Genomic DNA, 12,277 nt, shown 5'->3' on the forward strand with positions numbered 1-12,277 from the left:
GGAGACACTGAGCATGAGTGTGCAAAGACCAGAGAGCCAACTCTGGTCTCCTCTTGCTCCTATTGCTGGAATTCTTCAGGCGTTCATGGAACAACAGGAAGTTCAGGAGAAAAAGCAGAGAGAGGTTTCTGCACAACAAGAACAGCGCTTCAAGTGTTTGCAACAACAGTTTCGACTTTTGCAGATGGAAATGCATGCCAGGACAACCCCGACCCCTGAGCCCACATCAACTGATCCACAGCCTGTTGAAACTCAAACTGATCATCAGATTAAATCAAGATGAGAATTTTGCAACACTCAGTGCTTTACGTTTTAACGAGGCTGAGTTGCAGACAGAAAGGAAAAGACAAAACAAAATATCTACTTTTCTTGAAAACCCCCCCCGCATATTTAGAGGAAATGAAAAAGAAAATGTATACATTTCTTGATGGAAACTCATGTGTAAGGACAAGGAAAAACTAAATATATATTTATGCTTTTATTTCTTATTATGTCAGTTTTGGTCCTCCATTAGAGATTGACAAGAAAAGTCAATCTCTTATAGTCTGTTGATCTCAATGTAGAAATGATCAGTGTCTGGATTTGATGACATCTGCTTTCCTCTTATCTACATCAGAGTTGCTGAAACACAGCCCTCTTTTGTCATGATGTCAGCTGGTGTAAACACGGACAGGAAATGTAATCCTAAATGAAGAACCAGCTTCTCCTCTGCGTGCACGCACAACTCCGCCCTCATGTGACTCCAGCCAATCCCGTCTCGGCTTTTAGAAGAGCCGCAGAAAACTTTGTGTGTATGGATTTAGAAGAAACAAGCTGCAGCGCTGAGCAGAAGTGATGGCCAGACCCCCCTCCAGTCTGACAGGCTTCAGTCCGGCGGTGTGAGCACAGCGGCGGAACCCAGCGGAGGACAGGGACGGAGGCTTTCCATCTGCGAGGTACGCTCTGCGTCTCTTTACACGTGGATGGTTGCGGGAGCGAGAATGGGCTGCATCAGCTCCAAAGCGCCTGTTGGTAAGAAGTGCTTTAACTTGCTCTCCTAGAATTAAAAAAAAGCACGATGGAGGAAGCCTGTTTTATCTTTTCGTTTTCTTTTTTTGTATTTCTTTTGCTGCTTTTGATTTATACAAATGATTAATATGAGTTGGGGTCTCAAAGCGATTGTCAAATTGTTTTTTTTCTTCAGAAGTGGCATAACACAAAGAATGTAACAGTCATGGTCCTGAATATGTCATGGTTATCTCTTGAAGCTCTTACTCTAGTTGCATTCCGCACCAGAGGATTGTGCTCACTCTTGTTGGCACTACACTTTTTCTTCCACTCAACTTTCCATTAATGTATTTGAAATATACCTCTCTGTTTAAATATTTATTATTTAATTTACTTTTTATTTATACCGGTTGTCCAATTGCGGTTTTCGGCTTCAGTGACACCAAAACAACTCTTGTACCGTAAAACACCGTGTATGGATTAGACTTTATTCTGTAATTTAAACGCGTATTTCCATGTGTGTGCTAACTACACTTTCTCTCCCACTCAACTTTCCATTAATGTATTTGGATACAGCACAATACGAAGAACCAGTGCGTGCGTGTGTGTGTGTGTGTGTGTGCGCGCGCGTGGGCGTGTAGGTATGCGTGTGCGTGAAGAGGGTTTGCGCTTTTACGGTTGCGGTGCATGGGTGAGCATCGAGGGGCTGGGATTCTGCAGCCTAAGCATCGCGATGCTGCGAGACGCTGTTAGGGGAGCACGCTAGTGAGAAGCTAAAAGCGGGGAAACTCCATACATTTGCGCTTTGGCGTGTTGTTGGCGTACTGACAGCCACGCTATCTATCTTCTGATTAAGAACAGGGCTGCCCGCACTGATGCGGCTCAGGGATTACGTGACACGCAGCGCCGTGCGCAGTGCCCTAGTGCCTGTAAATTTAATGGTCCAATGAAGGAAATTTTAAAAAGCAGGACATTTCCTGCTTTTTTAGATAGCAGGAAATGCTATCTTTTTTTCTAAAAAAAAAACCCGGGACAGGACGTGAAATACGGACATGTCCCGGGAAATATGGACGTTTGGTCACCCTATTCAAGGTAGGACCACGCTTCTTCTTCTTTCTTTGCTCCTGCGTTGTCGCAAAATCCTCGGAGACTTTTATATGACTAGAAACTTGTCATATAAAAGTTTAAGTTAAGTACCTTTAAAAGATCATAATTTATGCAACTACTGGTTTGAAGGTTGCCAGGAGACAAGCCCCCAGTTTGCTCTCAGTTTCTCCGCGGACCTTTGTCTGTGTCACCCAGACCCAGACTACCACGCCTGTCTTCCACGCGTGAAAAGAAACATCAGACTCGACCCATATCATCGATCCATTGCTCCTATCTCATAATAAACACAGACGTTGTTTTCGCTCTAATTTTCCTGCGACCTTTAATTGCCTACAACCTTTTAATCCAAACTGATCACACCCATGATGGAGATTGTGACACCCTTTCTTCGCGTCTCCTTGTCACGGAGTGCGTAAGGACGTGTCCATCAGTGTCAGAAACCCAGACCGAGCAGCAGCTCCGGCGCTCTCACGTCTCAATGCAGCCTGGGAGCGGACAGCAGCCACCTGTTTGCTGCTCTGCATGTGTGATAGGATCACTCTACCGCCTTATAGCTACACCCAGTGGGGTTGATAGCCAAAACGTGCAAAAGACAGGAGGGAAAAAACATAGAAAAAGAGGAGGAGATGGCGTCACGGCCGAGTCGAGGTCTCCCTTCCTGCGGTTTCCACGACAACAGAAACTACACGTAAAGAAGAGGCGCCTCTCAGTGCCAGGAGCTCAACTGACATCAAAATCAAGACGACTAATTTTACATCACAGCTGCAAACGTCAGTCAGAAGAACGAGGTTATTTACAAATGTGTCCATTTTAGTTGGAGGCCCGTTTGATCAAAATACCGCACGGTCCCTTCGATTTATTCAGATCAATGATCCACAGCCCCGGGAGCTGCTTAAAGCACATCCTTGTTCTGGCGGAATATCGGAGTAATAGAAACCGACCTCCGTCCTCTCTACTGGAGGAGATTCGTGATAAATTTGTACATCTTTCATACAGCCTGCCTGTTGTCGCCGTGACAACATAGAAGGCACAGATTCAAAGAAGTGTTTGGTCTCTTTAAAGATGTGGGGAAATCCTTATGCTTATTGCAGAAGCAAATCCTCGAAATAAAAAAATTGAAAATCATGAATTTGATTTGATTACATTAAATTAAGTTTCAGGAACAAATCAACTATTAAAAAAAGTATATTTTTAATCAAGTCACAGTTGATACATAATTAGCAGTTCGTTGTCAATACCTTTTTGTTATCTGGATAGAATATGGATATTTAGCCATTTAGCTTTGCACATCTTTCTTCCAGAGGCCTGAGTTCTCTATTACAGTTCCTGCCCACTAGCTCCCCCCACAGGTTTTCTGTAGGATTCGAGTCTTCAGACTGCTTTGGCCAAGGAAGAATGTTGACTTTGTGTCTGGTGAACCATTTCTGTCTGTGTCAATTTGGCTCTATGTTCGGATCTGTTTACTAGTAAGGAGTGGAGTTTAACAAACATAAACATGTTTATGATGGTAAGACAGAACATGTTCTCTTGTGCAACTGGTTTTCATGTAGACGCTGTGTGATGGTTGTTATGGAGACCCTGGGATGACATTTTTTGCTGCAGCTATTGAGGTTTGTTTACTTTGCTTAGCATTGTGCTGACAGTCCATAGTGACTGGATGAATATAAGCAGACCCCTTTGTAGTCAGCCTTCCCCACCACTCTGAATTAGGGGTCTAACACTCTCTGCAACTTACAGTGAGAGATGTATCCAGCTGGGTCCCTCAGCAATCTTTACTGTGGTTGGTGTAGTTATCAGCACTTGGAATGGTCCCTCCCACCCTGGGCTGGCCCAGTTCTTTCTTTTGATGACTTTAATGTAGACCCAGTCTCCTGGCTTGATGGGAGTGGTTTCCTGTGGGAGAGCAGAGACAGAGGGCAGTAAATTTGCATCCGACACCTCTTTCTGTTTCAGAGTTCTGATCATATAATCTTCCAATGTCTGCTCCTCATCTGCTTTCTGTAAATCTGGAGAGGACACAAGTAATGTGTATGGTCATTCGTGAATTATTTCAAACGATGTTAGCCCTTCCTGTGTGGGTGTAATTCTCATGTACAGCTTTACCAACTCTAAACATTCTTGCCATGGCCTGCCAGTTGTTTCCATACATTTTCTCAATCTGCTTTTCACAGTTCCATTTGTTCTTTCCACTTTCCTTATTGGTTTTACAGATAATCATCAAAAGTCAGAAAAGTTCCTCATGTAGAACAAACTAAACAGTGACAGACAGTAGATGTAAAATGTTCCTCAATCTGACTTAGTTTGTTACCACTGATGACCATGAATACTCAAGTTGACCTTCTTAATCAGGCAGTGATGGAAATGTAATTTGCTGCTGTGCATAGAAAAGTGCTGAACATTTAAAAACTTTAACATGCTTTATCTCTCACCTTGTCTTTTGTCTGTTTTCCGCTCTTGCTCCTCTCTTGACCAACTAGAGTTCATGTTTCTGGATCATGTTTTGTTTTCCTTTGCTTCTCTTTTTCTGATGTTCTGTCTTCCTTCTTCAGGTTCTGGATGATGGGAGCATCAGTAACACCTTCACCCATAAATCCCTGTTCCCAGAGGACATGGATCCCCTGTCAGTCAGAGGGACCCTGAGTCCTGAAGGGACCCTGTGGGTGACCGTACGACGGACCACAGAGGCGAGTGGACCAGAGCCACTGGGAGGCCCTACCTACAGCAGCGAGGCTCACCTTTGACCTTTGTGTCCTCTCGATGACAAACGTAGCTTTCATTTAGATGAGTACTGATTCCAGTGAGTGGAGGTGATTTTAGTAGCACTGGCCTTTTTGTTCATTCTTGTCCTTAAACATTATTACATACTTGATGTTACTGTCCACAATTGATTCTTGGGTTTCTTTTCAATTGAAATAAAACCTGAAAACACACACTTTATTATATTGTAAACTTGTAACAGCTTAGTTACATATCAATTCCTCACAGCAGCAAGAACTTTTATTTAACACTTACCTGAAGCAGACTTTGCCAGCATGGACAGATGGTGTTACAACTGCTTCAAACATCCTAAATTACAAAATGTCATTTACAGGATTCCTTCCTCTATGTCTTCAGATCTCTCACTTTCAGCTCAGTTACACAGTGGTCAGACCTGCTATAAACATCCCATCACTCACAGAGGGTTTTAGATTAAAGGTACAACAGAGACTTTAAAAACTGTAAAAATTATTCTCCACACTCACATCGATGACAAACAGGCAGAACCTTGTACTTGATTTTAACAGTTAACAGGAATTTAGCTCAACAAAACCTTGTCTGTGGGAAGGAACCATGGGGAACAAATCAATACAGCAAAACAAGGAGAATCTGAATGTTCCTTTCAAACTAGCAGGTTTTCTTTTGTTCATACCAGCTATTTACTGATGTTATCTGTGATCTCTGCACGTAAGTTAGACAATCATGATTTTCATAACAGATTTTCAGGAGGATTATTGAAGTATTCCTGTGGTGGAACTCCCAAACTTGGGCACCATAGAGAAAAGAAAAGTTTAATCCTTTCTAGGATTATTTGACATCTTTATACTCTGGGGTCTAGCAACACTATTATTTTAGTTCTGATTTATTCTTTTTGTAGACTTTTTTTCATGGGCAATGATCATATTTCTGAATCCATCTCTGCCTGACTTTTTTTTTTTTTTCTTTATTCATTTCATTCAATACAAATAATAAAAAAAAATTTAATACAAAGAAAAAAAAAATAAATTTAAAAATGAAATGAAAGGTAGCAGAAAGAAGAAAATAATCTTATATTATCTGCCCCTTTTTCTCAACTATGGATCAAAACAACAAAAAACAAACAAACAAAAAAAAAAAAAACTAAAATTGTTTTGATTTGTCTTATGTGACAAAAAAAAGAAAACAAAGGAAGAACAAAGAAACAAGGTCAATCATCAATCTCAACTGAACAATACTATACTTTGACTTTCTAAATATACAGCCACACAGATTTTTTCAAGAGGAGCAACAAGAGCAAATGAGGCAGATTAGCAGTGCTTACCAACAACTGAAGGTCTCAGCAGGACTTGTTACTGTGAAACATTGTTGCTACTGCCCTGAGATGGAGCATTTCATGACAGTCTTAAACTTGTCTTACTGCAACAATCTCCAGACAGAGGTTTCTTCAGAATTATTGCAAGACTGAAGGCTACTGAAGATCAATCTGTAAAAAATGTTTCACCTCCATCATCCTTTAAAGGTGGAAAAGTCTAGGTAATTTCCCAATCTGACTCTTGGAGGTCAGTACACAAAAATCCTTCATATAGAAACAAAGTGATGCACTAACACCTTTGTTGAGTAAGGCCACCCAGACCTAACTGTGATTTGACAGGGTAATTCGTGTCACTGATCACTGTGACAGGAATTACACTGAAAGAAAATAGAAAATCATCTATAGCCTTCAAATAAAAAAAGGTGCGTTTTAAACAGAAATTCTCTTGGTGTGTGAGCAGAATATGCAAAAATGTGTATAAATCAAGATGAAGATTGACTTCTTGATTATCTGATGCAGAACATCTTTCATTTTAAAGTTCAACCGCAGATAATCGGGTGTAGAAAAAGAAAACCTTTGACATTTGGAGGTGTAAAATATTTATGACAAACTAAACAATCTAAAGGTTTGAGTAGTGCTGCGTTTGCACCACGGGGAATGAGAGAAAAAACAGGAGTCCAGGTGCGTTCCAGCTGTCGCTGGAGGGGGAATTAAAGATGACAGAGGACAGGAGCGCAGCTGCAGGATGACTGAGACTCTCAGACGGAAAACACACTCCAACACAAAGACTCGTTTGTTAAAATCATATTTATTCATCATGATGTACAAAAAAACAATGTTTTAATTTTCGATGTGAAAAATAACTGGGATTTTGCTCCCCTCTCTCTCGCTCTGGTTTGGACCTCATGGCTTGCTGTAATGCACAGTCCCGTAAGGAGTGGAAAAAAGATCTGGGCTCATCAAAGCCACTGACTGAAGGAGAGGATGGAAGGAAGCATGATAAAACTGACTGTGTGCCTGGGGAGGCTCGGATGAGAGGAGCAGCTACGCCACACAGTCTTCCAGATAAGGTTTCCAAAAAGCCCAACTGAAACACCAAGAGTGCAGATTACAGTTGCAATGTGAATTTTAATTTCCAGAGGCTTCTGGGAAACCTTCCTCTACAAAGAGTCAAAGACCTTACCATGCTACTTCTTCTTGTATACATAAATCTTTTTACTCTTTTCAGATTTCTTTACAAAAATAAGGTTATCTTGCATTCATGTCATCAATTAAAACAGGTCTAGAAAATGAGATGAACTACTGTTATTGCACAAATCAATTACCCACAAGCAGATGCATTAATAAAAAGAAAATGTGCAACTTGTGATTAATGCAGGCTGATAAAGAGCAAGCGACCTCTCTCTGCAGCAGATGAGATGAGATGTCTGCGGCGAGGTGAAAAGACCCGGCAGAACAATGAGAATCAATGAAAAGGCGCAAACAAATGAACAGAACCAAATGAGAGGAGAGCTTTCAGCTCCCCCTGGGGTGAGCAGACACCACAGTTGCCATGGCAGCGACTCCACACTACCGTGAAACACCATCAAGCCACTTACATATTTTGGAATGAGTGTGAGAAGTGTCTGGTCTACATGTCTATGAGGAGCGAAGCACTGTTTTATTCCCACTGATAAAAGAGAAGGAGGCACTTGTGGAATGAGCAAGTTCATTCCTTTAACTTCATTATTCTGGTTCTTCAGTTTGCCGTCAGACACACATCGCAAGCCATCACCCTGTTAGTGTATTTGCACTTCACGAATAAATCTCGACTGTAGAAATGTTTCAGACAGCATGTTAAATATACAAAAATAGCTCTTAAATCATTAAAAAAGCGACAAAAAGGTAACAAATACAAAACATGAAAATTCTCCCCAGAAACAAAAAGAGAGACGTGTCAACAAGGGAGATTGGTTAAGACACAAAATTATGATTTCAGATTACAAGAATGATATTAAATATATTAATCTGTAAGTTTCTGAGCCCACAAAGACCCCAATACCTGGTTATAAATCAGGTAATGAATAAAGATTACTGGATAAGAGGGAGACGCAGCAGAATGGCAGAAAATACAGGCACAGGATGGCAAATCCAAGACATCATTCATCCGGTCAATAGACTGCGTTGCTTTTGGTGCGTTTTGATCATATAAAATAAATGCCACATGCTTTCTCTCATGCAAAGCCATGCTTTGTCGCTGCAGACACTTCCTATTATGCAGAACCAAACAAGAAAAGATGCTAAAATCTATTTAAAACCACTGAAGGCATTGGGAGGGTGGGAGTGTTTTTATAAGGCAACAGAATGGTGGCAAAAATCTTAGCCTGGTCCTAAAGCATGCGTTTAGGATGTTTAGGACAGGAGGGAGAAACTGGAAGAAATGTTTTTCCTCTTAACACAAGGAACTATGGAAGACATGAATTATTAATTGTAAGGTATTTAGTGTTATCTTTCATGTCAGGAATCAGAAAACACAGTGCTGTTACACAATCATGCTAACAATAGTCTAACAATAATGCAGCAGCTAAACTCTAGTTATTTTGTCCAACTGAACAAGTTAAATCACTCCCTGTTGGTTCGTTATAGATTTCGGTCAGTGGTTTTAAGCAGACAATATTTTATAAGCATCTTGTACCATTATATAAGTGCGGTTTGTGTAGTGTCTCAGATGATATAATAACAGCTCACACAGCGATTAAATTCAGATTGATGAGCATCCAGAGCTGCTTTTTTTCTTCTAGAAACCATTTGATTCCTGTCCTTCCTCCTTCTGGTCCTCCTCATCTTCCCTAACCCGCTCAGAAACTCTGAGAGTCAGATTTAAATAAGCAGAGAACATCCACCATCAGAGTGCACTGCTGCAAAGTGTTTGTGTGCATTTCAGCCTCACGTCACTTGAGGCCAGAGCTACAGAATAAAGGGAGTGTACATTATGGTGCCAACAGGCCTGGCTGCACTCGGCCTAATCGCTAGGACTCGCAGTAGAGGGGTGAGCATGCACAGGAAAAGACATAAACAACTTCAGCATCTGTCCCTTTATCAGTTCAGTGCTTGGTAGTGGGACAAACTGATTCTTCCAGACCTCCTGATTTATCAAGACTGAACCTCGTCACAGAGGACAATAAAGACTGAAATTTGTTCTAAAGGCAGTAAAATAAAAATCCTATATGACAGAGTCTATGCTGCCCTTCTTTTCATGCACATATTTTTCTCCTTTCATACATTCACACTCCCAGTACACATAAACATTACAGTATTCTTCCTGGTTGAATTTCAGGACTCATATGGAAGACTTGCTTGACATATTTTGCATCTTCAAACCTTGATTCCAACTCTAAACACAAGCACAAAAAAAAAACAAACAAAAATAAAGTCTACAAAAAGAAATCCCCTTTTAAAAACTCAGTCCCAGCTTTGGAGGTGATAAACACGATACACTGTGGGACCCCAAAGGTACATGGAGAGCCCGACACTTCCTGTGGAGTGTCTGGCTGGGCCACTGCAAGGCTCCTGGAAGAAGCACTGGGTGAGTAAAGAAGCCGAGGAGGTGGTGTTGGAGGAGGTAGAGTGGCAGATGTGGAGAGAAGGGAGAATGGTGTAGGAGAACTTTCTATATTTAAATAATGATCTGTAGCCCTGAGGAGTTTGTAGCTTTGGAGATTAAAAGATCTCAATGCATCACCCACCTCCTCTTCCCCCACCTGCACCTCTTCTTCCTGTTTGTCCTCGGCTTTCCCTCACTGGGACTTCTCGTCGGACTCCGACGTGGGTTGCTCTTCTGGCAGCGACACATTCCTGTGACGGTCCCACAGCTTATGGAGCTCTGTTGCCTCCGTCTCGCTGCTGCTGGTCCCACTGTCCCTGAAGCTGGCCAGAGGCGGACGCACCTTCACGCCTTTTACTGTCACAGAGCCCTCGATGGCTTTGCGTAGCTAAAAGAATAAAGACAAGTTTAGAAAAGAAAGGAACGAAAAAAGACAGTTCAGAATAATGTTTTGGCTGATGTTCATCCTAAGTTGGAAAAGCAAACCAGAAATATACCCAGTCCAGTCCATCAGTTGGTTAAGTTCTACTGTTGGTTTCTTTGGGACACTTTTTTGTGTCAAGTTAAACTCTGATGTATTTTGATTTCACAAAAGGAATACTTTTCTTTCTTTTAAGTATGAAATATGTGAGACTATCTGTTTTGCACAAAGAATGAGTTTTAAATATCTTGCAAAAATATTCAATATAACATGACTTTATTATATTTATGGAAGGTGAATAACAGTTTTTACATCTGGAATTCTTTGGCTATTTGGTTGAATTATTTTTCATTCACTCAATACAGACATTTTGGGTTAAGAACTATGCTTAGAGTAGAAAATTGGAATCCAGAAAAATTAAAATGAAAATAATAATAATAGGCTATATTTACCTCCTTGCCTGAGAACAAGAATGAGCTGCATATTGCTGCTAGGGAAAACGTTGTGTGTGGGTTTCCCTCTAAAATCTTGTACCACTTATAATCAGATCTTGGGATTTGAGGAGGACAATGGAAATATGGATGGATTGATGCACTACTGAGCTACAATTCATTCAGAAATGCAGGACAAAGTACAAGTCTTTCAATTGGGCAGAAAAATTTAGGTTTAGCTTTTTTAGCTTCCCATTTATTAGACACAGTAAAGTATTGGATCCACTTTATTTATGCTAATCAACATTTAAAGTAAGAAATCCTTATTTCATCTAAAATTTGTTTCTGATTGATTTTTACTCAAACCAGGTAGGTAGTTATATAACAAAAAAAAAAAAAAAACACTTTCACACTTGAAACAGTTTTCAATGTGCTTCAGATTCACACAACTTTTTCAGTTAAAAAAAACAACAGTCTTCCTGTTCTAGGTTGGAAACAACACAAGGAAGAAAAAAAGCATAAAAACTGGTTATATTTCTTCATCATATGTGCTAAACATATTGTGATATAATAGGAATGTCTGTAAAAGAGAACAGCTTTTGTCTGCTGTGAACTTTTTGTCTGATGGCAAACAAAGCACAAAAAAGCTTTAAATGTCAGAAAGCAGTGCCTGCACTTAGCAACAACCCTCTCTCTACTTCCTGGCCAATTGAAAAAGAGTGATTTTTGAGCTGTTAGGGAGGCAGGAGATATGTAAGGAGAGGGACGTGGGCAGAGGACAGACAGAGACGACAGATAAGAGACAGCAATTTGCAAGAACCTTATGTCTGCCACAGTAAATCACAGGCAGAAAAGAGGAATCATTAAAGATGACTGAAACGCCTTTGTGAAACTGTATTCTAGTTTAGCACAGCGACAGCTCTGCTGATGAGACACTTTTAAAAACAACAAACACGCTGACAGTGCTAATGGATGTCACAGATATGAGCAGAATTCAATTCTGCAATGATTATATATCAATTCTCACAAAAAAGGAGGAAGAAACCAGACTTACCTCCTTGAGGGAAACTACCCCGATGAGACGGCCGATGCTGGTGACGTAGGCGTGGTCGAGGCCCAGCAGGGAGAAAATGGTGTGAGTCTACGGGAGATGAAAGATGGAATTAATCTTTAGAGCCAACCAGAACCTTCACAGAGACAGCTCTGTGAATGTTTCAGGCTTGAAATGGAGCTCATTTAAGGAAATGCACCACTGACTTTAATTATCCAACACTTCATTCACCAGACACTCACTGAACATGTTCAGCTAAATTGGATACAGATACTTTGGACATTCCTGGGCCACATTTCCAAGAACATTCACACTTTAAACGGGGAAAAAATACTATCCCTGCAGTTGCTAATTAGCCAAAGCTAATTACCATCACAGTTGGAAAATTGGATCTGTTTAAACTGCACATAAAAAAAGCTTTTTTTATCTTAGCTATGGAACAATAATGAACCAAATTTTGTAGCAAAGCATCTTTATTAACGCAGTAGGCAACAAAAGAGGCTTAACAGCCACATAAGAGCCACAACTGTATGTGGAGATGCCAAATAGCTAGAAGCTAAAAATGGAAAGTTGAACAGAGGAACCAACACAAGTGTGGAAGTGAGATAAAAGTGAAATCTTGTGGTTCATTACCAGCCTGTTTAAAAAC

At 40.6% G+C, this 12,277-nt stretch overlaps 1 protein-coding gene and 1 long non-coding RNA gene across 11 annotated transcripts in view; one reads left to right on the forward strand and one right to left on the reverse strand.

Moving 5' to 3' along the window:
* The first annotated feature begins 738 nt into the window (after positions 1–738).
* LOC114161988 (uncharacterized) lies at positions 739–5,031 on the forward strand. Its single transcript, XR_003599115.1, has 2 exons — positions 739–1,011; positions 4,644–5,031. It is a non-coding gene; the product is annotated as an uncharacterized LOC114161988 (long non-coding RNA).
* A 1,900-nt stretch (positions 5,032–6,931) lies between these two features.
* LOC114161983 (chloride channel protein 2-like) overlaps positions 6,932–12,277 on the reverse strand; it is a 141,032-nt gene continuing 135,686 nt past the window's right edge. For all 10 annotated transcript variants that reach the window (XM_028045725.1, XM_028045724.1, XM_028045722.1 and 7 more), the window contains 2 exons: positions 11,632–11,718; positions 6,932–10,113 (listed from right to left, as the gene is read on the reverse strand). In XM_028045725.1, the coding sequence (XP_027901526.1) occupies positions 9,919–10,113; positions 11,632–11,718 (282 nt within the window). In that variant the 3' untranslated portion in view covers positions 6,932–9,918. The remainder of the gene's footprint in view (positions 10,114–11,631; positions 11,719–12,277) is intronic.

This window comes from Xiphophorus couchianus, chromosome 18 (genome assembly GCF_001444195.1).
Source record: "Xiphophorus couchianus chromosome 18, X_couchianus-1.0, whole genome shotgun sequence".
Lineage (NCBI taxonomy): Eukaryota > Metazoa > Chordata > Actinopteri > Cyprinodontiformes > Poeciliidae > Xiphophorus > Xiphophorus couchianus.